We start from the raw sequence: 27,743 nt of genomic DNA, 5'->3' as shown, positions 1-27,743 counted from the left end.
GCAAGAGAAAATACAGGGGGACCAACAGGAAGGGAGAGAGATGAGAAGCATCAGTTCTTCATTGTGGCACCTTAATTGTTCACTGATTGCTTTTTCATATGTGCCTTGACCTGGGGGCTACAGCAGAGCAAGTGACCCCTTGCTCAAGTCAGCAGCCTTGGGCTCAAGCCATCAACCATGGGGTTATGTATATAATCTCACGTTCAAGTCAGAGACCCTGCACTCAAGCTGATGAGCCGACGCTCAAACTGGCGTCCCCAGGGTTTTGAACCTGGGCCCTCAGCATCCCAGGCTAATGCTCTGTCCATTGCACCACCACCTGGTCAGACAAATAAAATAGTAATGTTAACCAATCTGTTTGGAAGCTTTCTAAAATACCCCTCTAATTATTTCTGAAATACCTTTAAGCACTTGTCTGAGATACTAGTCCCTTGCTGTCCTAAAGAGAAGCTGCCCAACGTGAATTAAAATAGCATGATGCATTATTATCAATGCAGACGCCCTCACTTAGCTGTAATTCTGTTTTTCACACACCTCCCCTCGTCCTGTCATTTCTCTTCTCATTATATCTCCCGGGAGCGCTCTCCCCTGAGGCCAGACAGAGAAGACGTCTAGTTTCTCTATTGCGTGGCCTCCCTCTCAGTGAGTGTTGTGGTCACCTACACCCTGGGCAGTGGTCCGAGAACGCGCGTCACGGGGCCTCTCACAGGGTAGCATAGCGCAGGAGGACCAAGGACACAACCCAGTGGCTGAAACAGCACTACTTACAGAGCAGGGGGTTTACAGAAGCTTTTTCAAGTCAGAGAACATTTTTGCATTTTTTATGGTCTGGAGCTCTATTGCAAAGAGTTGGTATTGCCCATGTGGGAACCAGAGACAAACAAGACCTTCCCTTTGAGTCAGGCACATTGTGAACGCGAGAAAGTCGGCCCCGCAGTGCGCAGGCCACCCCACCCCAGCGGCTCCAGCCCCATCTCCTTGTCCATTTGCTCATGCATCCAACTTTCATGGGAGAAAGGGCTCAGAGGCCCCCGCCTCCCCTACCTTTCCTGCCTCCTAACTGCCCATCACTGCTGTAAAATGACCACAGGGTGGATGTTGTGTCTGCAGTGATGGGCAGTGGATTCTAAAAGCCAGACTTGGCAGAGTGATCACCTCAGAAGTTATATGATTGTCTAATCACTAGGCTGTACACCTGAAACTAACATCATATTGTTTGTCAACTGTAATTGAGAAATTAAAAAAAAAATTGTTTAAAAGAAAGCCACACGAGTAGCAAGAGGCCATGCTGTATGGCTCTGTGCCTCTAGGAAGGTGACAGTCACAATGCATGCCCATCCTTTGGACGTCCTTCCTGCATGCATCATGCAGCTGGTGCGTGTGGCAGAGCCCACGAGAGCTCAGATCATTGCCAAATTAAAGTGCTGTTGGGCAGGTCAGCAGACATCATTGCCTTCCCGACTGCCTGAGAGTGGTCCACTTATAGTGAGAACAGAGGCCTGCTCTTGGACATGGCATCACAATGAGTTGACCACAGTGTATTGTATTTCATTTTTGGAACAATTTTTAGAGGAGACGACATTTGCTTATTCTTCAAGACAACTGGGTTGGCTATACTTCCCATGGATTAGCATACATGTCATGTTAGTTCTGTCTCTCAGGGGAAGTACAGCTCATATAGACTCATACACACCAAACTTAGCTGATAGCTGCTTCTAAGCTGTCTTCTCCTTCTGGTCATGTGAGCTTCTGTTCTTAAATTATAGGAGCCAGGAAACCAACAAGTCTTTCACACTCGACCTTCGGTCATTCTCCCTGCTGATTTTTCTCCATCCCAGGTGTTCTCAGAAGAAGAGGAACTTTGGACACACAGAGAAACAGTATGGGACACGTACCCAGAGGAGAGGACATTCACAAACACAGGGAGACAGAGGCCATCTACAAACCAAGGAGCAAGGCCTCAGAAGAAACCAACCTGCTGATGCCTTGATCTCAGATTCTCATTTCCAGAACAGAGTGAATATACATTTCTGTTGTTTAAGTCACCCAGTCTGTGGTATTTTGTAACTGCAGCCCAAGCAAACAAATACAACCAGAAACCGAAAGCCCTACTGAAAACTCTTCTTCTAGAGAACAAGAAACACTTCTCTACTTTCCCCCTCCCCCCCCCCCCCACACACACACACAGAGCTATGATGTCCTTCTGATAGAGTCTGGGCAATTTTTTCAGATGATGAACTGTTAATCAGATAAGTTTTGTCTTTTCATTCCTCAGGCTCTATTTTCTTAGGACAGTGAGCAAGAAGACCAGAGTGGAAATGAGCTAATGTCCCATGAAGTGTTGAGGTCACCCACAGAAATGTTGTATGGGCCACCTAGCAGCAGATCAGATGAAGAGAGGTGGGGATTGTGTGGAAGGGGAGCAGGGATCAGAGACAATATAAAAAGTAAGCGAATTAACATCAAGCTAGAGCAGAAAAGCATTGGATCCTGCTCTAAACTCGTATCCAATCTAAACCTAAATGCTGATGAGCATTAGAAAAACCCGAAGTAATTTTATTTTGTGTCAGACTGGCAGTGGAGGCCATATTTCTTTCTCCTAAAATGTAGCCATCAGTTCTGTTATAGATTTTCAAACCATACAAGTAAACGGTCTGGTGGGTTTCATTTAATCATTTAGGAGTTTAGGCTGAAATTTACGTCAGGCAGATAAAGATATGTCGAATTATCCAGTGACTCATGATGAATTCTCAGAGTGTGAAACTGCTCCTCTCTGCTGGTTTGTCGATAAGGACTTTTCCAAGCGGTTTGTGCGTTTGAGAAATAAAGTGAATGGAAAAACATCTCTAAGCAGGGCACATTTCTGATGATTGAGATTAGTGCATTATGTCTACACACTAAGTCAAGAATGAACTGTTATAAGTACACAAAAATCGGTTTCATGTAACTTAGAGCTGAAATGGCAGACAGAAATTAACTAATTTAGTTCACTCATAAACTGGTCCAGAGAAACCAGAAGACTCCCAAAAGACCGCACACTAACTAAGTGGGATAGCATGACTTTCACCAAGTAACCCCATAAAGGTCATTAATAATCGCAGAGAATGACTAACCCACTCACACTTTCCGTGAGACAGCAAACAGCACAGAATCTGAACTCCATAATGTACTTTATCTTTCAAGGTTCTTTCATGCTCTAAGTAAAAAATTGAATACTCATTATAGGAAAGGAAAATCAAACTAGAAAATGTCATAAATTTATAGAGAACCATTTTGGAAAACACATCTTGGAAGGGACATGATTGATGAGAAACATCTCAAATTCACTGTCAACAGTTTTTCATTAGAGATTTTTAAACCCGGAGAATTTGTTTTTTAACAGGAGTGCTACTGGGTTTTTTTTTTTTTTTTTTTCATTTTTCTGAAGCTGGAAACAGGGGGAGACAGTCAGACAGACTCCCGCATGCGCCCGACCGGGATCCACCCGGCACGCCCACCAGGGGCGGTGCTCTGCCCCCCAGGGGGCGATGCTCTGCCCATCCTGGGCGTCGCCATATTGCGACCAGAGCCACTCTAGCGCCTGAGGCAGAGGCCACAGAGCCATGCCCATCTCTGCTCCAATGGAGCCTTGGCTGCGGGAGGGGAAGAGAGAGACAGAGAGGAAAGCGCGGCGGAGGGGTGGAGAAGCAAATGGGCGCTTCTCCTGTGTGCCCTGGCCGGGAATCGAACCCGGGTCCTCCGCACGCTAGGCCTACTGGTTTTTTTTAAAAGGTCTCTGAGAAGAGGTGTTGAAACAGCACCTTTCCAAATTCCAGAGAAATTGGATTCAAACACTATTTTCTCTGGAATTGAAATCAGCATAGAATGTCTCAGTTTTACCCCGTTTTGTGGAGAACCTGGATTGTAGGATCAGGCATTTATCTTAAGTTTTAAATTATAAACACTTGTGAATACTAGGGTTTTTCAAAGTATAATTAAAACTATAAAATGGAAAAGCAAACCGTATTCTCCTGAAAATGTCATTTATAGCTTATTTGAAGCTATGCTGCTTAGAATGTATATGATGCTTGTTGACAAGAAGAGGGGGTTGGAGTCTAGGCCACTTCTTGGGATTGGTACAGTTATGACACAGAAGAAACCCATTCTCCGGAATGTAAAACAAAGAGAACTCTGGTGATGAGTCAAAATCCTCACCTTGTAGCTCCGCCCCTTGTTAGTGAACTTCCCACCACTGTTCCTCATCTCTTTGTGTCGATAATCAAGTAGTCGATGGAGATTTTACCTTGTCTAAATACATACTGTGTTGAGGAAAAGAAATCTGAGGGCATATAAAAAAGATTTCTTAAAGTGAAAAAAAAATGCTACTTCATTGCCATATTTCGTTGCTTTGGTTCATCTACACAAATGTCCTCCACATCAGTAGTTATTTAGATTTTATGGTTCATTCAGGTTTTTTTCTCTGACGTCAACGGCAAAGCACATGTTTCCTGACCTCCAATGGAGACGAGGAGCAGCTCGGGCTTGTGCCTGGATTGCCTCCTCCATCGTGTTCAATCAGATGAAGGTAAAACTGCTTCTCAGAAGTCAGTGGCCCCACTAAAGGGGCAGAAGCAACTCAGAATAGCCGCTCTCAAACTTTTTGGTTTCACCTGAACACACTCAGAGTTCCTGGGGACCCCAGAAACATTTAGTTCGCAAGGGTTCTACCTCTTGGTGTTTACTGTATTCATAAATGAAACTGAGAAATTTAAATTTATTAGTCCATTCATTCACAGTAAAATCATGTTAACATACTATTACATATTAACACAATGAGCATATTTTTAAGAAAAATAACTATTTCCCATGTAAAGAACATCAAAAAGAATAGCATGGTTCTATGTGTGTGCAGAACCCTGCAGTGTCTGGCCACGCCAGGGACAATTGAGTTGTCACCTCTGCTCCCACAGTCGAAAGGTGAAGGCACAGGCTGTGCTGTCACTGGGTAATGTCGCGGCAGCTCTCAGAAACATGAGGGTGCTAAAGGCCAACCACGTGACGAAAACCGTGGTGACCTCACGGACCCCCTGGGAAGGGCTGCAGGAGTGGAGAGAGGACTCGGACCGCCCTTTGAGAACTGTTGGCTTAGAGAGAACAGATTCAGCAGTGCCAGGACCATGTCACACCAGCAAAGGAGGATGGTGGACATGTCGCTTCTCTGCTGATCTTCCAGGGAGGGCAGCGACATCTCCGTCTGGAAACCGAAAGAAGCAGGATTCAAAACCTGCAAAAACCAAAACCAAGATGAGGCTTGGAAGCCACACGGGTCCTGGGGATTGTACAGGGGAAGGGGGTGGGTAAGTTTGGTCCATTTTCTTTCCAGCTGTGTAAAGAGAATGAAGAGTAGTGATGGAAGAAAAACATCACTTTAAGGAAACAAATAGGAAGTAGGCAAAGGTGAGTTTATCACCACCACACCACCAGCAAAGTTCACGTGGAGGAAAAATCGGATGCTCCCTTCCCTGAGAGATTCCATATCCTTGGCATCTCTTAGCTCCCCAGAACAGGTAAAGTGTCTACAATTCCAACATGGAGTTGCTGTGAGCAAATGCAATACAGTGAGAAATCTATTTGAGCTAGGGAGAAACCACACGCTTTAAGGGTGTCTGTGATTTGTTATAAGGCATGATCATTTTTATGCGCTCTATGCTGAGCATGCAAAGCTCAATAATCATCTTTAGAGTGACTCAAGAGTCTGTCCAGAGAGGTGCTGTGAACTCTGAATGCTAAACCTTCTGCCACTCTCTTTTTTTCTTTCAAAAATGGGCTGTATCCTGGGCCACTTGTCACCATTCTTGTAATGTTTCCTTTGGGTGCACTGCACATCCAAACTCTCTAAGGGGTGCAAAGACATGTGCCTACAGAGCAACCGGGGAGGTGTCTGCAGGGCTACAGGTTATGAAAACCTCAGCCCAGGAATGCCAGACCCATTCTTACGCACCTGCACAAGCTCACGTGCATGTGCGCACACACACACACGCACATACACAAATACAGAGACATCAGACTTAGGCTCAGGAAATTTTTATGTTTTGTGGGAAGGATACTTTCCAAAATTTCACTTGGTTCAGAAGAACAACTATAATGCATTTTAAAATCTGAAATGTAAACATCTTTTTTTTTCCTGAGCTAAAGGCTAAAAGAATGATAAATATAAGATATGACATTGTATTAGAAATGCAACCAACACAACCCTAGGTAAGGAAAAAATTAATATATGAAAGCATTTATGTCTTTTAACCTTTCCTTTTCAATGTACTACAAGTAATAAATTTTCAATATACTACAAATAATATCTTGTTATGAGAAATAAAAGAAGAAAAGGAACAAAGGAAGAAAGGATGGGAGGGAGGGAGGGAGGAAGTAAGTAAGTAAGTTAGGAGTAGGAAAATTTGCGTAGATACAAAATTCTTTAAATGTAAGTGTTTCCTTTGCTTCTATCTTCTGCCTTTATAAAACCCACACCAGCCAATAAAAGTGTGAATATTTCTAAAGTTGAAAAATTGTAAGAGAAGTATCTGGCCTCACTGGTGGTGGTGCAATGGATAGAATGCCGACCTGGGATACTGAGGGCCCAGGTTCAAAGCTCCTAGGTCACAGGCTTGAGTGCAGGCTCATCAGCTTGAACACAGGGTAACCACTTGAGTGTGGGATCATCAACATGATCCCATGGTCGCTGGCCTGAGCCCACAGTCACTGGTTTGAGCCCAAGGTTGCTGGCTTGAGCATGAGGTCACAAGCTTGGCTGTAGTCCTCTGGTCAAGGCACACCTAAGAAGTAATCAATTAAAAACTAGAAGTGCCACAACTATGAGTTGATGCTTCTCATCTCCTTGTCTGTCTGTCTTTCTCTCTAAAAAAAAAAAATGAGAGAGAAGTAGCTGTATGATTACTTTTGAGGGTTCAAGCCTTCAATATCTATTTGTATGATCTGAATGTTACTGTGATAGATACAATATTAACATCTGCAGAATCTGATGGAAATGCCAACAGTGGAATAATGCAAGTGCATGCAAAACAGAATGTCCCCATAAGAGGAAAGTGTCAGGTGAACAGTGACACACAACAGAATACTGCTGGCATTTAGGGATTAGACTAATATGGAAAAATAGTGAAGCAAGCAGGAAAAAAAATAGGTTAGGTAAGGTAAATGTGTCCTAGAGAAATACTGGTCTGGAAAATTTACATTACCCTTTTCATTTTTCTAAACTAAAAATACATAGTGTGATTTTACTGGAAACATTTATGTGCATATTTTTAATAGGAGGCACTGGTCTGCCAAGTAAATGACCCGTCAAGGAACAGAAGAAGAAAGGACCAGCTCTAAAGTTAAAATGACCTCAGTGGAAGCTGCCACAGCACAGAGGTGAGAATTTGTTGTGTTCTGTCATTAGTGCTCACTGATCAGTGCCAGAGGACTGTCCTCTCTCCCTCACAGTCTGGAACAATGGCACCAGAGTGGTCCATGAGGCTAAAAACTTGTGCTCTGATTCCCAGCTCAATTGTGCTAGCCCCTCCCTGTGGCCTAGGGCAGGTCTGGGAGCCTCCCTATCTTATCTGTGAGCTGTGGCGATCATATACCAGGAGCAGTGAGAGAAGACGCAGGATGTCAAGTCTCCTTCTGCAATGCTGTCTCTGGACTCCCCGGCCCTCTCTAAGGGTCATCTGGCATCTCTGGGCATCGATTCAGTGGCACGTTGGTTTGCACACCAATATTCACAAATTTCTGTAGCGTTTTATTAAACTCTCCCACCAAGATGTAACACACTGATGGATTTGCTTGCTAAATGAAACACAAAGGTTAGCATTCCCATTTTAAGATTTGCCCCAGAACTTGTACACAAAGACTTTTCACAGGGTTCTTAGGAAAGTTGGAGTGAAGTTGTTTTTCAGAGAGACTTGATCAGTGCTCTCTGTCCACAGATATGGGGCCTTAACTGAGACTGACTATGGACCCATTTCTCTTTACTTCCTGTTCCATTTTCTTTTTATCCATTGTTTGACCATCTCTTGGCTCCTGAGGGCTCTTGTCTTTGTTAATGCTTTTAACACCACTCTGCCCTTGGTGTGTGTGTGTGTGTGTGTCCATGCCAGCACTTGTATTCTCTTTTATGTTCCAGGTATAGCTTATTTCTATTTTTTGTCATGCAACTATTTATATAAGTTTCTGCTCCCAGCTCACAAATAACCCTTGGGCTTTGCTGACTCTTTGCCTGGTGAAGCAGGAAATTCAACTTGTCCTCGAGTAGCACACACAGGCGCAGAGATCTATGTCTGCACCAAAACTCACCCTCTGCAGCGTGGAACGCTCCGGGCTTCGCTTCTCAAGTCGTTCTTGGCAGGGTTGAAGGCTCGAGTTGGCCCTGCAGAGATTCTGTGGCCTGGTTTCCTGGCAAAGGGTCTCAAGCACACCCCACAGACACAAACATGCCCTGCTGGTACTTTCCGGTTTCCTTGGGCGTAAACACCTATCAGCTGGGAGGGAGCCTGGGCGGCTGCTTTGAGGGGCAGCTGACTGCCTTTTTACCCTGTGCTCTCCTCCACCTGGGCATCACTGACCTTGACAAAGCGCTATAGCGTTGCAGTGTTTTTAATCCCCCGCTGGGTTGTGCAGCAGTAAAAAAGCATAGACAGTGATGAAGCAACTTTCAATAAAACGATATTTGGTTGTCATGGAACTAGCCTAGGAAAGCCGTAATCGAAAATGAATGTGTTTGCAACTCCAGGGAAAGAACAAGTGCCCCCAAGGCAACACCCACTCTGTGTCATTCCCCTTTCTTAGGTAGTGAAACAATAAAAATACCATTCAGCGTATCTCATCAATATGCAGCATTGCCTAAGGTTTAGGAAAAAGAGAAACACCTGGGTGCTATTATCATCATTTGTGTTTATTCTCTGCTATAGCGAGCAGAGCAGCTCTCATTTGCTTTTTTTTTTTTTCATTCTACTTCATGTCCCCTCAGAAATACCATCCATGCCGTTATGAAGGCCTCAGAATTGTCGTGTTTCATAGTTACACCACTTTTAAAAATCCTTATTTCAGCAGTGGGGTTCCCTTTTGTGACTCCATTTCTGAGTTACCCCGGTTAAATATAGAATTAGGAATTCTGTCTCCTTAATCTGATGTACTAAGCAGAGAAGAATTATTGTTTTAGTTGGTCTATGTGGCTTTAATTAAGACTTAGAAGTACAGGCCACACCAAACAAACAAATAAAGAAGCCACTAACTGGCAGAGGTCCCTGATGACTTACCTGCAGTGGTGTGCCCAACACAGGACTCCTCCCTGGGGTCCCAAGGCGGCGCACCACCGGGGTTTGTCTGCACGCTGGCAGATGACCACAGAAAAGGGGCAAGAAACGACCTTGGTCCAACCCCGGAGATCTTAACAGACCAATATTTGTGAGGAAAAGTTGCAGCCATGGGATACACGTGTTTGTCTTTTATAAGGTGACTAATCGTTCTTTTTTAGGGAGGACAGTCCTTCTTTTGTAAGTTCCGTTCTCCCTTGAAAAGTGTCCTCTTACATGTCCTCCTTTTTGATACTGGAAGACTAATCTATCTGTAAATGTCCATATTCGATCTATGCAGAGTCGATCCATTGAGTGATGTGACATATATTTGTATCTAAATTACTTTTTCTTACAATTATTGTTAAAAATTAATAGACATGTACATATAATTACAATAAAAGTATTGCAAATGTTTTTATTATGCATTTATTATATAGTATATTATTGTTGCGATGAAAAATGTTTTTTTTTATTTACGATATTGTTTTCTTCAATTTATTTTTGTCCTCTTTTTCATTGTAATAAAGTTGGTCACCTTATCTTTTAAAACTTAATTAACTTGATCCAAGATGCTTGGAGTGAATCTCTCCATTACTATTTCTGCAGGGCGCACTTCTGCAGCTGAGCGCGGAAAGGCCCGTGGGGGCGGGAGATCCGGGCAGGTGCCGCACCAGCAACCCAGGACAGCCGCTCTAGGCCTCCGTCACCATCCGCGAGGACGCCCGCATGGCCCTCCCCCAGGTGTCACTCAGGCCAGGGCCCCTTCCCCGCCATCCTCACCATGATACTGGGAAGGCGGCCACATTGCTGGGCAGGGTTGGCGCTGCACACCAGAGCGGTAAGGAAGGATGCGCCTGTAACTAGGCAACGGTTTTGGAATCCAGGATGCTTGGAAACATTTTCAAGGGTTTAACTCAGTCAAGAATCCCCAAAAGCATAGCTCAAAACTTTCTTCTCTAAGACAATATTGATTTTATGTGGATAAGAGTTAATAGTAAAAGGAAATGATCAACTCATTTTAAATATCTAAAAGAAAATACCCAGGGATGTTTAGCTGGCATTGGGAGAAAGACGTTTTAAGCTTTAGGCGTGGGGAAAATCATGTAGAAAACTGTCAGTGGATTTGCATACATAAATACATTGGTACCTTGACACACGAACAGACCAACATTTTTAAGATACGAGCTGCGACTCAGTCCGTATTTTTGTTCGAGATCCGAGTGAAATTCCGAGATACTTGTCATGATTTGGGAAGCTGCCGCTAGTTGACGCGTTGGCGCATGGGTCTCGTATTGGCAGTTTGATATACGAGTTGACTGACTTACGAGCTCTGTTACAGAATAATTAAATTTGTATCTCAAGGTACCACTGTATTAAAATTTCTGTATTGCCACCTAAGAGGAAAAAGGTCATCAAACAAAACTGGCAAAATATTTGCAATTAATTGGTATTGTTAATTATCTTAACTATAAAGAGATCTCAAAATAAAAATAGCAATGATAATTCACTAGTTGAAGATGTAAAGATCATAAACAAAAAATCCATGAAAAAAATAAAAACAAAAATCTCACAAAAACAGGAAACAAGTGGCCATTTACTGCCCAGATGAAGCAGCCATATTTCCCTGTACGTCCACTAGAGATAACTAAAATCCTTGGACGTTTTACATAAAACCAGCCAATGAAATGGGGACAGAAGAAGACAGACTGGCTAGGGACCTGGGGACCCAAGAGACAAAACAACGATTAGTTCGCTGGAGTGTTTTTTTTAACCTCAGATATTCCAGGCTTGGAAACGTAGATGCCAGCAACCCAGAAATGTCAGCAGGCATAGACAGTGCCCAGAAGCAGCCTGCTCTCTCTGGCTAAAGCGCCAGGAAGGGCAGCCTAGTGAAAAAGAGAAACTGTGGGCAATGACCCCCATTTTATCCACGCATCACAGAAAAACAAACAAAAACCAGGGCCTCCCCCCTAACACCCCACCAAGGCCCAGCAGAGTCTAGACTTCCATTCCCTCCAGCGCCCGCTGGGATGGTGGCAGAGGCTCCCAGCAGGGTCAGGGCTCGCCACTGCCCTGTGGTTTCAATGGGGTCATGGAGGGAGCAGTGACCAGGCACTCCACCCTCTGCCAGCCAGGGACGCCCAGCGGAGGCCTCATGAGAGCCGACCCACAGCTCCATTAGCAGGACGCAGAGATTCCTCCACCTGCTACACTGTTAGCAGAAGCTGAGTGGAGGACCTGGCCTTCTATCCCCACCTGTCAGCCACAAGATGACAGTCCAGTGTGTTCATCAGATTCTCAAGGGACCCAGGACAGACAGATGTCTAAGCCAGAGCCATATTCTCAATGATCAGATTACTTCTATTGATCCCTTGTGCTGGCTGAATTTCTTCAAGAAGTCTCTTCCTGTTGGAGTGAAGGTGGGCTCAGTGGCTGAGTTAGAACGGACAGGGAATCCCTGAGGAAAGTGAAAGTCTCCTCCCTTAGATCCCTTGGTGAGTATGAGATGCAGAGGCGGGGGTTGCTGGTGAAGAGCCAGAGCGGAGACCCCATGACAGAGTAGCCACTCCCGAGTAGGACCTCGGGACTTTCTGATGTTGCAGAAATCGTTTGCGTGGCAATGCAGTACTTGCCCTCACGTGTGTGTACAAAATGAGGGAATGGCTCAGTCCCGTGTCTGAGGACAAGCACATATGACACTCGGGCAGCACATGTCGGGACCCAGGAGGCAAAGGGGACCTGCTCACGAGAGCAATCTTCAGAAATCTTGAGTTCGGCTTCGGATTCCCTAAGGCAGTGGTTCTCAACCTTTTCTAAGTCGGGGCACATTTAAAATCCTACATATAATTGTAGGCACACTATATACAAATTTCTAAGAAATATGTTATAATAAGTCAAATATTAAAAGAAAAAAACAAAGTCCAAGCGTGCTTTTATGGCACTTAAACGAAATAAATACAACAAAATTAAATTTATTCTGACATTAAAAAAATTTTTAGGTTACATTTTTTGAGTTACGCTTTTTAGAATTCATAAAAAAGAGGCATTAAAAATTAAAAAATGACAAAAAGTTATCTTTTTATATATATGGATACATTCTTAGTAAGATTTAGTAAATTTGGCAGGTCCCGGTGTGAATGTGTTTCTTCATTCTTGTGTTTATGAGAAACATGAGCCTGATGTGTCCTAGCAATTTCTTCAATGTTTGGGCATATATTTGAAAGACAAACTCTCATTTCCTCATCAATACATTGAAGAATTCCTTTCTTTTTACACTTAATTGTACTGAAGGTAGAAAATCCTAATTCACATAAATAGGATGTTGAAAATTATAGTAAAATGTTCAAAGCTTTTTTAGATATTGCCACATATTCTTCTTTTATAGAAATCCAAAAGGCTTCAAGAAACAATACCTATGTTTAATCATCAATCCAAAACCCTCACCATACATATCATCTTAACTTTACACCAAACAAAGGATAGAAGAAACTTGCCTCCAGTCTTTCCAGGGGACATGGAGGGTAGTATAAACAATCCAGCACCCCAACTTAACAGCCTTTTGCAACCTAATCAGGCAAGTGAGGTGGGGGGTTGGGCAGACTGTCAGCTTACAGCCAATTCCCCACACCTCTGTCCCCCAAAAATCTAAACTCCAAAACCCTGTTGGTTTTTTAGTCCCCAACAGGCATGTATTTCTCTGGAATACCATAGAGAGCACCTGGAAATCTTCTAAGGCACACCAGTGCGCCCTGGCACACACTTTGAGAACCACTGCCCTAAGGTGTTGACCTAGGCATTGAAGCCAGTCGTGTCTGAAGTTCAAGGGTCAGAAGGCAGTTGAGTAACAATTTTGTAAATATGCTTTCAAAGCAGGTGGTTCCCACAGCATCTTGGTGCTTCACAGAAGAGATCCTCATTGTTTGTTTCTACCCTACACTTGCTAACGGCTCAGGTGTTGCCTCTAGCCACTGGCTGTCAGTATATGTTGGTATGCTGAGCAAAGATTCCAGATGAACACAGTTACAAACCCTGACTTCCTGATACCTGGCCGTCTTCTTTCCCACTTTCTACGTAATTCTAGTCTGGACATGACCTGTTCGTCATATTTTAGGCATCTGGCAGCCAATGCGTTAGGGCACCCCAACGTTTATAAGATGATGCGTCAGATGTGCGGCAGTGAGGTCTGTTGGAGGTTACATGGACCATCACCATTCCCTGGATTCCAATTGTCTGCAAGTCCTATGATGATTACAGCTTGTCAACAATGTCACAGCCCGGTGTGGGCCACCCTCTGACCTTCTCACCGTCCAGTCCCACGTCTTAGCAATTGTATGTCCACACATCAGGTTTGGAGGACAGTCCTGGGGGAGGGGTGTGGGCACACGTGCGGTGGCCGTGATGCTGAGGGAGATGCTTATTTCTGTAGATAAATACAATGAGAGACAGCAACTAGACAGGTATGTTTTGACGTGAATAGCCTGACCACTGTCAAAGAGCAGCCAACGAGCTAAGGAGAAAAACCAAGCGAGCGTTAGACCAAAGTTGAACATTGTTTTTGAAAAGCAGCGTGGGATATAAAGCCCTGAGAGGTCAATTTGTCTCAGGGTTCCCCTCGGGTCAGCAGGCTCCCAGGATAGTGAGAGGCCCCTCATATTCCCTCTTTCCTTGCCACGTACCCACCCCTCCGGGGTTCCTTCCTATGCTGGTCCCTTGAGGAGTGAGAGGCAGCCTCCTGACTTCTGTCCTGTGTCTGCCACCTCCCGCCATCAACGAAGGAAAGCACGTGGGACCCTTTCTGGGTTTTCCTAAGGCTCCTCTGGTCGTGTGAGGAGACTTGGCTTACAGGTGACCATCCTCAACCTTTTCTTCTTTTGCTTACAAAAAAAAAATAAAGGTAGTCACATGGACACCCAAAGGAAGAAAGCAGCTTCATCTACTATGTCAAAGGAAACATCTGTCTTTGTAAGTCTCCTGGGCATTTTCCAACCGAAGCTGCAACAGGAGGTGGTTGGTCCTGAGGGGTGGGAGTGCAGGAGGCTACTCAGCTAGAAGGGGGAGCAGAGTGTCTTAGGGACGACCCCTCCCCCTCCCGTCCAGCGCTGCCACCAGCACCCACAGGTATGCCCGCCAGGCTCGGCCTGCTCTGGCCTGAGAAGTAGGTAGTGTGGAAGCTATCAGGTAGCTATGTTTTTAAGACAAAAAAGGAACCATAGAGGATAACCAAGATTCCAAGTCGAAATTCAGTTATTTTCTTTTTTCCCAGAGGGACTTCTACTGCATAGAAAACTACCATATTTCTCCGTGTATAAGACACATCTTTTTTTTTCTTGAAAAATTTGGGGTCTAAAAACTGGGTGCATCTTATACAGTGGTTGTAGATTTTTTTACTTGCTTTCGCTGCTGTTTGGATAGTGATAAGGAGTTGTATGAATTTTATGATGAATAAAACGAGTTCAATAACTTAATGCAATATTTTTTTTTTCAAATTTCAGGTTCTGAAATTAAGGTGTGTCTTATACATGGGGAAATATGGTAGTTTTCTATGAGGTAGAAGTCCCTCTGGGTAAAAATTTAATGTTTGCTTACATATTTTAAAAATGTTTTTATGGTGAAAAGTGAACCATGCAGTTGTCCAAGGCTTTTCAATGCCTGCCTACTGCTTCTTTTCTTCTTCACCATGTGTCCAATGTAGGACCTCTCTGTGGGAGACAGGCTGTAAGCCAAAAAAGTCCTTATAGCCTAGGGCTTAGTTTAAGATTAAGATCTTGCCTGACCAGGCGGTGGCACAGTGGATAGAGCGTTGGACTGGGATGCAGAGGACCCAGGTTTGAGACCCCGAGGTCGCCAGCTTCAGTGCGGGCTCATCTGGTTTGAGGAAAAGCCCACCAGCTTGAACCCAAGGTCGCTGGCTCCAGCAAGGGGTTACTCGGTCTGCTGAAGGCCCGTGGTCAAGGCACATATGATAAAGCAATCAATGAACAACTAAGGTGTTGCAACGCACAATGAAAAACTAATGATTGATGCTTCTCATCTCTCTCCGTTCCTGTCTGTCTGTCCCTGTCTATCCCTCTCTCTGACTCACTCTCTGTCTCTGTAAAAAATAAAAAAAATTAAAAAATTAAAAAAAAAGATTAAGATCTTGCCCACATCCTTGACTGTTGCACAGTGGGGGGTGGTGCACTTTTATGAGGATTCCCATTTATGCCTCAGATGTGTGGCTTTGTATCAGAGATTTTCTTATTTGCATATGGCTCTGTACTATATATATATATTATATACTTTATTATATATATATAATAAAGCAGACCAGGGGCTTTGCTTTTGATCTGGCTTGTTATCAGCTTGCAGAGACCACCCAATCCCATCTTTTTTCTCTCTGAGTTTATTTCTTCATTCTGCACCGTTCTCACTCAGGACAATTACTAGCTGCACTGGTTCGCAGCACCTCTCCCTTTCACCATCCACATATTGAGGAACCTCCCAGAATGAGGATGGGAAAAAAGTGGTCAATCTATTATTCGTTAAATTGTTACACAGCTAAAGGGTAACTCTGCTTTGTTCTAGGCCACCCTGGTTCGGTGGAAGAGGTGGAGAAAGTAAGGAAGGGTGGAGAGAGATCATGGTTGCCTTCGATCCAAAGTGGTAGGACTCACTCTGTGTTACTTTCTTCAACTGTACTAATAGAAATTTACATGCTTTGAATCACAAGGTGTTAAAATAGCAAGCAACCCACATTGAACTGATTAAAGTCATAAAATGAAGCACAATATTTGCAAAGAGAGATTACTGGTGTGGTAGGTACAGTGGGATATCAATTGTTAAAAAATTTTATTTTATTGATTTTTAGAGAGAGGAAAGGAGAGAGAGAGAGACAGAAACATCCATCTGTTTCGACATGTGCTCTGACTGGGGATCGAACTGGCAACCTTTGCGTATCAGGATGATGCTTTAACCATCGAGGTATATGATCAGGGCAGGAATGCATTTTTTTTTTTTTTACATAGAAGAGCCCCAGAGAAAGTGGTAACTATTAGTCAGTGGTGCAAGAAAACCACAAGTACTGCCGGAATCTGGAGCAGAAAAGCATCGTTTACGGCTGAGTGCGCCAGAACACAGTCATGTCAGTCATGTACAGGAGGGTACATGAGCTTGGCCTTGAATTGTGGAGAGATCTGCAATCGGCAAAGACTCAAGGAAATGATTCCAAATAATAAATTCCAGAAAGCTACACTGCTCCACGGCTCCTGTATATGAGAACTAGAAAATTGACTATGCTGTAAGCCTACTACTATGAAGAAATATGTACCCCAGAAGTTAACCAGGGAATACATAAAGAATAGAAATGTTTCCAACGACACAGCTGCAAAAGTTAAGTTAGATGTCAGAGTAGTTAGTATGCATAATAAAATTCAGGTTTGTTACCATTTATACCATGTTAGAAGAATGCAGTTCCTTTGGAAGGAAATTTACTCCCCCACTGACTTATAATTATAGATATACTTAGTTCCAGCACTGATTTATTTTTATTGGTGACGGCTATTAGTACTTTAGCGTGAAGCATCAGACTGCCATGTATGTCAAGGAGTTAATGAACTGTGAATGACCCCTTCAATACCCTGAGGAAGCTAATTATTGAAGGTAATTATTTAGCAAAGCAATGATCCTTTGGTTATGCAAATTACTGACATAACATTATAAATTGGTAAGTACCCAGTTTTATGATTCATTCTGGGCCTTCCTCGAAATGACCTTCCAATTTGGACACTTCTTGATTCAAAGTCAAGAAGAATAACGGAAAGGTGGAAAGATACACTTCAAGGGCGACAGTAGGTGATACTAGCATCCAAGGATTTCTATGCTTCCCACAGGTGATGGGGTTGGAGCCCATGATGATGACGATGACAATGACGATGATGGCTTTGACTTATTATATTCCCTTCATTAGGACAGCTGGTTAGATTTACGATTATACTGCATGCTGAGTATAAGACATACCTAAAGGTTTTCAGCTTTCCTGTTGGTTTACTTCAAGACCATCGACCATCTTCATCAGACAGACATTTGTAACTTGTGTGCCTATGAAGCGCCCACCATTCTTCGGGGACTGAAAATCACCCGTGGCTGGTGGCATGGAGGAGGGGTGATGGTGGAAGTGGGCACACCCACTTAGCAGTGGGGTTTTCATTGGCTGCTAAGTGACCCAGGTGGGCTGTGGTCAGGTGCTTAGAGATTGTGACACATCTGGTCCAGCTGGGAGTATGGGGGAAGCTTTTGAAAGAAGCAAAAACTGATGGAGGTCCAAGAGGAGTGAACGTCGTAGCTGGGGAGTGGGTGTGGGCAGAGGAAAGGCCCATGAGAGGGGGAGGGGACTCCGGGGCTGAGTGGATGTCCACATGACTGGAGTTGGTGAGATCAGGCTGCAGGAGGAGAAGACGGGAGCAGCAACCAGGAGTTATTTTATTAACTAGGAGACACTGGAGGCTTTTATGGAAGAGGTTTACAAAGTCGAATTTACATTTTAGAGAAGATTACTTTAGCTTCAGCATGATGAGAATGGGTCGAGCCAGTTGTAATATTAAAAACGAAAGCGGCGTGGTAGGAGGGTCTTGTGTGCTGAGTGAACCCTGAGCTGCTGCATCATCTGGGAATGCAGGACTCAGTGCAGAGCCTACTGCTAGCATGCAGCGTCTTTCAGTATCTTAGCAATCATGAGGTTCCACTCGCCTGTGCTAGCTGGACATCTGTTCGGAGTAGAGGGCACCAGATTCAGGTAAGAGGGGCCATAGAAGAGTACCGAGACAACCCACATAAAAGGTAACAAAGGAAGTCATAGGAGACATCAGGAAAATAGCATGCACTCAAGACACAAAGAGGAATTAAAATGCACTGGCTGTTGATTGCTGGGGATTGAGGGGGAAGGTGGGGAATTGGGAAGCTTGGGTACAGGTGATGGCAGGGCCATTCATTGGCTCACTGACAGGCGAGGAGGAGGACAGTAGAATGATGGGCTGGGGAGTCCGCTTAGTTTATCTGAGTTTTCCTTGGGATGCTGAGGAAGAGTTATTTGCTTGGCATATTTGATCATATAAACCTGATGCTCAAATTTCAAGGAAACAAGAGCTGTGGGTTTGGGTATTATCAGACTGCAATGAGAGTTGGAGTCATTCATGGTGGACAGTGTCTTCCAAGTAGTGCATACAGTAAGAAGGCCACCATCTTGGGCAGTGGGCCTATGGGTCCCCCAGACTACAATGTACTGTGTGTGTGCGCGCACACACACACACAGACATGCACACACGCATGCACAAATGTGACAGATCTGGGAAATGATCAAGTGACATGAAAACAGACTTACTCAACTGTTATGACAATCCTCTTACAGATCAGAGTATGCAAGATTGGTCTACAGGCGGAGGGTGTGGGCTGTGACTGCAAACACGTCCCCTTGTGGACCAGACTCTCCTCACATGTCCCCTATCAGCATCCTGGGGTAGAGAACAGACCTCCTGGCTCAGTTAGCCCTCCTTTCCTGCACGCTAAAAGGAATAGAAGAGTCTTGACTGATTTCCAATAAAAAGTCCCGGGGAAAATATTCTCAGTGTTACTACGTTATCTTTCTCCTACACACTGGACCTCAGGCTCCCTAGTTTGCTGCTTCTTCCTAAATCCTCTCCATCTTTTCTATCCCTTCCTTCCTCTCACTTCCTCCTGTCCAGTCCTTTGTACCTTCGTCAGAATGACAAAACCAATTTCTGACACTTCTTGCTTTCTGCCTCTCAGAAATCCTTCTGCAGAATGCTGCCAGCATTCTTCCAAAACTTTGCTGTCATGATGCCACTCACCCACAGGTGACAACAATTTTTCATCTCCAGTTACACTGAGTGCAGACTTCCTTTCTCCCAGGCTCTCTACAATAAAATCACGCCAGCCTGTGCAGTGGTATTTAAATGACTCCGTGACAGAACTCTCTAGGACGATCCGACCTATCCCTTCACTGACCTCTCCCACGAGCCTGCGGTGATTCTCACATCTGCCCTATGCGTTACCAAGCTCGGATTTTAGAGATCATAAATACGGTTTATTAGAAAGGCCAGGATTGAGACTCAGAAACCCTGACCCTAGGTTTGGAGCCTAGTGACCCTTTTGGCAGGCTAGTTAACTTCTCGTCTGTAAGAGACAAAAGTATCTGCTAACATGTTTCATAGAGTTACTCTGTAGGGAAAATGAGACAATTTACATGAAAGAAGTTTCTAAACTATAAAGTGCTACATAAAGCAGATCTTAGCTAATAAAAATTTTATCAGAAAATCAAAAAAAAGTGATTCTTATTTTATGTGGCACCTTTGAGATTTACATTCTTCTTTGATGAAGTTACATGAAGTTCTACTAAAAGGAGAAATTTAGGAACAGAAATAGAGGCCAAATAAATACTCAACAGGTTCTCAGGAATTCCCAGCCAAGCTTTCCAAAAGAAGACGCCCTGTAACTGTTCACCGGGGACAAGGAATCACACCCTGGCCACCACATGGCCATGAGGAGGGAGGCAGACATCCTAGGGAATGTTAGCGCCAGCGGGCAGGACACTTAGAGCCTCAGAATTAAACATTCGGCCGAGGAATCAGAAACTAAACATTCAAAAAATTAAGTGCTTTCTAATATACGCCAAAGCAGATGTCCAAGCAAACCACTGTGACTCTGTGGCAAAGGGATTATGAAAAATGTGGTGTCAATAGAAATTAGTAATGTACTACTCATTAGCACAAATTTGAAGATTCAAAATATCACTGGAATGGCAGCCTGGCAAATGCCAGGGTCTGTGGGAGTGTTTGGGGGGTGGGAGTGTTGTTTACAGGTCCACCCCACCCTTACAGCCTGCCCCCCCACCCGGCATCCGTGAGCCCCCCCCCCAATGCAGGTGATATCCTCCCTCCCTTAGCCTCACTTGTGTTTTTGGTCTTTTCCATTTAGCATCATTGGCCTTATGTTACTCGGGGAATATGTCCAAATGTGTTTTGTTTTCTTTCCCTAAAATAGACTGAGAGTTGTTTAAGGCCAAAGGAAAACTCTAGTCCTCTCTATTCCTTATACTGACTAGACTCTTCACAAGTATTTATTTCTGGAAGAACTGAAATCAAGTCTAACATTCAGAAGTTTGCTATCTTTGGTTTCTCGGGTGTAAATAGAAACAGAAGTAAAAAAATTATTTTATTTATTATGAGAACATAAGCTTAGCTCCTCATAACCACTATCAATGCATTTAGAGAACCATATTTATATGTATGTATAGGTAAATCCAAATGTACGAACCAATGTCTTATTCAGTTAATGAGATGTATCAATATTAATATTTTATAAAAAGTGGTGCTTGAAAAATCATTTTCTAATTACTAATCAAGTCAGAAATGCTTACAAAATTCAGGACGGTTCATATGAAAAGCTCCATTTGACATTATGCCAAGGCAGTTAGAAAAAGAACATACATACAAAATTTACAGAAATTGTTCTTTCCAATCCTCTATTTCTTGACATAATTTGAAATTAAATGGTACTCACATGGTCAATTAAATTTATTGCAACCCTTTGGGGAATGCTGGCTAAAACAAAAAGATTTTATTCTCTTCTTCCCTCTTATTTTAAAACTATTTTGTAAGTGAAAAGGGCAACATCATTTTTAGTTTGCTGAGAACTTCCAATATTTATTCCCCAGAAGCAAGATTCATCATGAGAGGCATCTAAGCCTAACCGAGCTTGCAAAGTAGTTCCCATATATACCATACTTGTTGAACAAATTCAGATTTATTGAAAGTAAACATTTACATTGGCTACAATGTTAGAACTATTACAAAGCTGGATAAAAGAGACTTAAGTAGCAATAGAAAGCAAGTGCAATAAAAAGTGAATAGAGAAAATATCTGGCCGTAGTGATCTCTTGGCGGTATTTACATTATGTACATATTATTAAATATTTATAACTCTAAGGCACCAAAGGCTAAGTAGCAGGTTGCAATACTATTTTGTGCACAGAAGTCAAGAAATTTATTGTAAAGAAGGCTATATAGTTAAAGAAACATAGGCATATCTTAATGTTTACATAAAGGAGTGGCTGCATATTTCAAAATCTCAAACGATACATTAAATATTGGGCAGATCAAGGAAATTATTTTTAGAACAGTAAATTATGTTGACTATGTAAATAAGCGCTATTTTCTTTACGGACTCGCTGGTAAATGTGTAATGTAATCTATTCTTCAACACAGCATTTTCACACTCATGGATATGTTTTGTCTAAAAGCTACTTGAAATTCTTTTGACCTATAAAAACTTACCCTAATATATCATAGTGTATACAAAATCCCCAAGAAAAGTTAACTGGGTAATAATATACATCAAATTTATATATACTCTGACAAAAATTTAGCAGGCATTCAACGCCAAAATATTTGAATATTCAGTTCTGGCGTTGGAGTTGGGTATTTTAATCTTTTAACTGCTTAGGTGGCCAACTGTTTGGGGTTTTAGATGAGTGCACATAAAACTGGCCCATGTAAAAAACCAGTCTGAAAGGGAACAAATTATTTTCAAATTTTGCAACTTGAAATCCCTTCATAGAAGTCATTGGATGTTAATCACACCATTCATTCATTACCAGTGACTGAAATATCCCTATTACTGTATTGTCAACAGGTCACTGACAATATCTATGTCTAGCACAGTCTTGACTGTTGAATTACTTGATAATTCCTATTTGTAAAATTTCATTTGTTTCTTATACTGGAAACCCAATTTACCGTAACAAACAAGTCTATCATTTGTCTTGAGGTAGTGTTATAATGAAGAATTCAGCAAGACAATATAATTACATCATAATATTTTAAGAATGTGCTTCAAGTGCCACCATGAAACTCATCCATTTAGATGGTAGATGGTCCAAGGTTGAGTGGCCTGTCAGACATATTAAATTACTACCTGATGGAATCGTCCAGACTTTAATAAGGATGATGAATTTTTCCTTAAAACTTTCTGAAGCCTTGTGCCCTAATCAATTTATAGTATTATAGTATAAAGTACTGCTAGCTTTCTTTCAATGATAATAAAGATTTGTAGATGTGAATTAAAGATTTTCTTTCTTTTAGCAAAGGGAAAGATTATTGAGGATTTTTTTCTAAACTTTTATATTTTTTAATGAGAAATATTCAAAGCATTAACAAAAGTTTGGATTGGGTTCTTATAGCACATAGTATTTGATAGTAAGTTAAAGGGCTTACTATCTTATATTTAAATTTTATACTCTTATATTCACATTTTAAATTGAAAAACCACCTTCAAGTCCAACATTTGACTGAGATTTGCTGATCAGCAAAAATAAAAATCTTGTTAATGTAATGCAATCCAAGGCGTCCCATTCAAGTACCTTACCATGCTGTATTCTGCCGTAATATTTAAGTATATTACTGCTTTTTCCCTTCTTGAATGTTTATTTTCTTTTTTTAATACAGTGGACAATAAAAGATGACAAATTATTCATAGTGAAATGTTTATAAAATCAGTAATGTCAAAAAAAGTAGAACTAATAAGGTTCTTTTTCCCCTACTTCATGACTGAAAATAAATGACCACCTTTGCTCAGTGGGTTAAAATTAAGGAGTAACGGCTAGACAATTCATATAACTATTACAAAGCAGTGGTAAACAGACCTCAAATAATTATACAAATACAATATCACATGTTTGGTACCATCAAATAAGTCAATAATAGTATCTTAGGAGGTGACTGAATCAAGGCATGATAATCATGTTTCAAATTCTACATTTTAAGGAACTTCCTGGACTTTGAAAGCATGGTATTCATGTACCAATGGTGTTTATTAAAATTAGATTCTTTAGAAATAAAGATAAGTATCAGTATACTATATATATAGCATTCTTAATATCAAAATTTCAATGAAAAGATTGGTTCTACTTAGACAATTAGCTTGCCAAGGCTCTGACAATTTTTTGAAGCAAAACCTAAAATCTGCCATTCTGCACTGCAATAGCATTCCATTTATTATTGTTAGAAGACACCTTATTTTACTATCATAAAAGGTGTCTATTTGTCTATAATACTCAATAGGCATTAAAACTACCAAAGACTTTCCTTGCTCGGTGAAGTAAATTTATTTCCATTCTTAAATTGGCAGGAGTTTCTATGACACCAGTATTTCCTCCTCTCCCTAAAACAGTCTCAAGTTGCCCGTCCTGATCAGGTTCTAACACTACATGCCTTACAGATCACTCGCCTGTTTGGTGAAGCTCAGTAGTTTTAAAAGTATGCTTGGAGGCACTGTTGAGTTTTCAGAGGTGCCTCAGTGGTCCTACTGGCTCGACAGGTAGAGTTCCAGGACCCCCATTTCCAAATCCTTCCATTACTTCTTCATATCTATGTCATACACAAATGTCCCATAAAATAAATCTAAAGAAAGTAATTTTTGTTGCTTAAAAATGCTTCTGAAACACAGTCAAAGGGACTAGGTGACTTAAGCAAAGAGTCCTCTTGTTCTACATCAAGTCTTCCAAGGTCCAGTCACAGGACACTAAGTAAGATACGATATCTTGGCCCTATCATATCAACCATTCATTATCTTTCAGTTTCAGGTTGGGTTCAAAGGTACAACTCAAAAACAAAACAAAAATGTCTCCAGAGGACTGTATCACAAGGATTACTATCCCAACTAGTTCAAGTCTCTTTTTGCAGAAATCAATTATTTATAAGAAAACAAACGATTACTAAAAGACTTCCTAAACAGTATCCCTGAATAATGTGTATAACCTTGTTCCCTTACCTTTTATGCCAAAGGAAATACACTCAGAAGTTTAACATTAAACTTGCAAAAAACTATATATTTTTATTATTTTTCTTTCTTTCAAAGTAAATTAGAATCAGATATGAGCCTTGATTCAGGGTTTGAATAGAGCGGCAGACACAATAATTACACTGCTCTCGTAAATGGCCTTAATCCAAAGACATCATGTGGGAAAATTAAACACTGTCAATTAAAACTTGTCATGACTAAGAAAAACTTTAGGACTCCCCCTAAAAAAACCCAGAAAGGATGGTGATGAACATAAGACTCTTGAAAAAGGATGGACGCTGGTGTTGTTATTTTCTATTAACTTATTCTGTGTTCTTTTAATATAAAAGAAACTTTAAGGTTTTTCTTCTTTCTCAATATGAAAAAAAATATGCAGAGGTATTAGATGAAAAAAATATAAAAATGCTGGTGTGGTCTAAATAAATTTTTTTAAATGTTCCCTTACAGGAAATAAAAAATACACACCGTGTGTTTAAATTCTGAGGCCTTTCTTTTAAATGTGTGAGCATTTGAATATAGATTTAGTCTACCGGGGGCATAATTTCTTATATTATGTCTTTAAGATAACATCATCAAAAGTTGACTTTCAACTGAAGAAAATAGTCTTTAAACAAATAGAAAAACTGTTTGCAAATCTTTTTCAGTCAGTGAATAATGGCAAATTTGGCTCATATCTTGGCTTATGTCCCGATTTACTGCTGATTGAATAATATTTCTTTTCATTGAATGAGAACAGGATTGTGAAGCTGTGACATGTTGCCAAAACACATATGTGCAGGTACACACATATGTACACAGTCACACATGTTGCTGCATGAATCTATAGATATGTATATTACAAACTTTGGGCAAAGCATTGCAGCTAGGACTAATTGCTTTTGTATAAGGAAAAAATAACAGGAGAATAGGAAACATCCATCCTCAAAATATCTGCATGTTCATACCACTAAGTATATAGCACGTAAGAATGTGCAAACATTTTACTTATTGCAAAGTATCTTATAGATTTAGACATTATTATAAAACGTTCTCAATTCTATTTTGGTAACCTAAAGTGTCGGTATATAATACCAAATTTCCAATTAAGGAGTTTAATATAAAAATATCAGCACAAAACTGTTTTTTCAATCTGTTTATTGTGTGAGCAACCCAACCTTCAGTTTAAGTGCTGTCGTAATTTTATTACTAGATTCCATTACCCTACAATTGATAAATTTTATACCATTTTAGGTATTTAATGAGATACTTAGAAATACTAAGAAAAAAATCAGTATTCAAAGGATTAATTTTGTTTATAATAACAATAAATTATTTCATCATCTTCTTCAGTTCAAAATCCAGCTTTGAACCCGAGGAAGGCTTTCAAATCACGTTAGTTAAATGGTGGTCCTTTAACCAGTAGCGGTTTGGTTACCGATTACTCGAAGGATCTCTTTGTGAATACCCCCTTCTTGTGTGTTAATATTTGTATCTCCAACTTGGCCATCTTCATAGCTAAAGCACAAAACAGAAACAGACAAACATTAAAAAGGTTGAAATATTCCCCCCCCCAAAACATCAACACTCAAAAAGCCTTTCAAACAGCTGAAAAATACTGACACTTAAAATAGAGCCCAAGGTCATCAACAGCAAAAGACAACTATTTCTCAGTTGTATTTAATAATGTGCTGGCATTGCCAAACACAGAAAAGCTTGCATCCAGAAACACCTGACTGTTCTTCGCCATGCCCAGATGTACCCTTTCTTCTTTTTTGCCTTTGACTTTCTGTGGCCACACAAAGCACCCCTTGAGTTGCAGGAAGCACTCCGTACAGACCTCATGTAACAGCAGTTAGATGAAGCCGGCAAGGAAAGAACACTCCCAATTCAAGTTCTTGTTCCATAGATTCCGACTTCACCCTGGCTTTTATCATTTAATTATTTTCTGATCAATGACGCTCTAAGAAAACACTTCCACCTCTTCCTGACACAGTGCCTTTGCCATGCCTGCCTTTAGTTACTGTTCTTTAATTATTGTTTAATCAGGAATGCATGTCTCTTCTGATCACCGGTTGTTTCGTTTGGTCTGGCGAGCACACATTCCTGCTTGTGCGGGTCCTTAACTTTAGAATGCAAGAATGCCCAGTTTGGCAAGAGAAGCTGAAAACAAAATGCTGAAGAACAGAAATCACTAAGTCCTTCAGGAAGAAATAATTACATTTTAGATGGTAAATGTAACCATCATTTTCTCACATACACTCACTTGGTTAATAAAAATTTCCCAAGAATGAATTTTTAAACTTCCGTGATAACATTCAGAGTGGAACAGGTGACGAATTAGTTTCACTTCAGAAAAATGACTTGAAGACACGAGCTTTAGGGAAGGAATAAGCACTTCAAAACAGATGGCCAGGCTGGGTGCACTGTCTCCAAGATCAACCTTCCTCACCGCACAGAAACTGTCCTGAGATCACACAATACAGGAAAAGAAACAGACCACACAAGCAGCGAGGACTTAGGTCCTTACACAATTCACTGCGGAAACACCTTGTGATAAACCATCTGTACAAAGATTAAGCTCCTAAGAATTGGCCCCCGGCTGCCTGTCAACACTGCTCACCCCTACCCCCCCACCCACCCACACACACAGATACATGTATAGGTAAGACCCTCAATGTGAAACAGCACCATGAGGAAAAGAACAGCTGATGTGGTATGCAGCCCAGTTATAAATATTATCTCAGAAGACCAAACAGTAAGTCCCCTGCTGAGAACAAGAGAATGCATAAAATGAAATGCTTTCGAACTGGCCCCATCTAATCAGGGAGTTTTGGGGTAAAGTATGTAAAGGTCTGTTTTATTAGGCAAGAAAACCTGTCACCCTGGTGTTTGAATAAGTCCTGGCTACTCACTGGACTGAGGGCAAACTAAGCCATCTATAATTCTGAGCCATGGCTGGGAGACACCTGCCCCCGGGAAAGAGTGCTGTGGGGCCCCGCCAGTCTGGTAGCTCCCCCAGGATGTGCATGCGGAAAACAAGAGAATGACAGGAACAGAACAAACAGGACTCGAAGGAGACCCCTGTCCTCTGAGGGCAGTAAGGAGAGTGGGAGCTCTTAGAACTGTTTTGCTTCCTGATAGCTTCCCAATTTCAAATACCACCCACACACACCTCTACTCTACACTTCCAAATACGCATTACATTTGTTCTACCTCTCTGGCATTTCTGATACAGTCCATATACTTACTGTGTACTCTAGATGTTGGACACAATGTTGAATAAGAGTGTTTGGCTTAAATGACACCGGCCTACGTACTACCATCTCCACTCCCTTCCTTTTGAAGCTGACCTTTGATTAAGATCTGTCTGTAACCCAGAACTTTTCATTTTTTCCCCCACAATTTCCTGCAAACATTCACCTAACCTGATGACTCTACTGACAAGTAGGGACAATGGATGCCCACGGCCTCCGGTGGGATGAATTCAAAGACTTTTATTTGCCATAAAATCTCTAGTCTGCAGCATGGGCTACAGCCACCTGCTCTTTTTCTTTTGTGTTTTTATTTTTCAATGAGAGTTGATGT

The 27,743-nt window shown here is 41.7% G+C and overlaps 1 protein-coding gene across 3 annotated transcripts in view; it reads right to left on the bottom strand.

Moving 5' to 3' along the window:
* Positions 1–21,118: 21,118 nt before the first annotated feature.
* PARP8 (poly(ADP-ribose) polymerase family member 8) overlaps positions 21,119–27,743 on the bottom strand; it is a 168,629-nt gene continuing 162,004 nt past the window's right edge. For all 3 annotated transcript variants that reach the window (XM_066240639.1, XM_066240649.1, XM_066240633.1), the window contains one exon: positions 21,119–25,673. In XM_066240639.1, coding sequence (XP_066096736.1) covers positions 25,571–25,673 — 103 coding nt within the window. In that variant the 3' untranslated portion in view covers positions 21,119–25,570. The remainder of the gene's footprint in view (positions 25,674–27,743) is intronic.

Source organism: Saccopteryx bilineata, chromosome 1 (genome assembly GCF_036850765.1).
Source record: "Saccopteryx bilineata isolate mSacBil1 chromosome 1, mSacBil1_pri_phased_curated, whole genome shotgun sequence".
Lineage (NCBI taxonomy): Eukaryota > Metazoa > Chordata > Mammalia > Chiroptera > Emballonuridae > Saccopteryx > Saccopteryx bilineata.
Note: the sequence above shows the minus strand (reverse complement) of the source record. Positions and strands in the feature narration are given on the sequence as shown.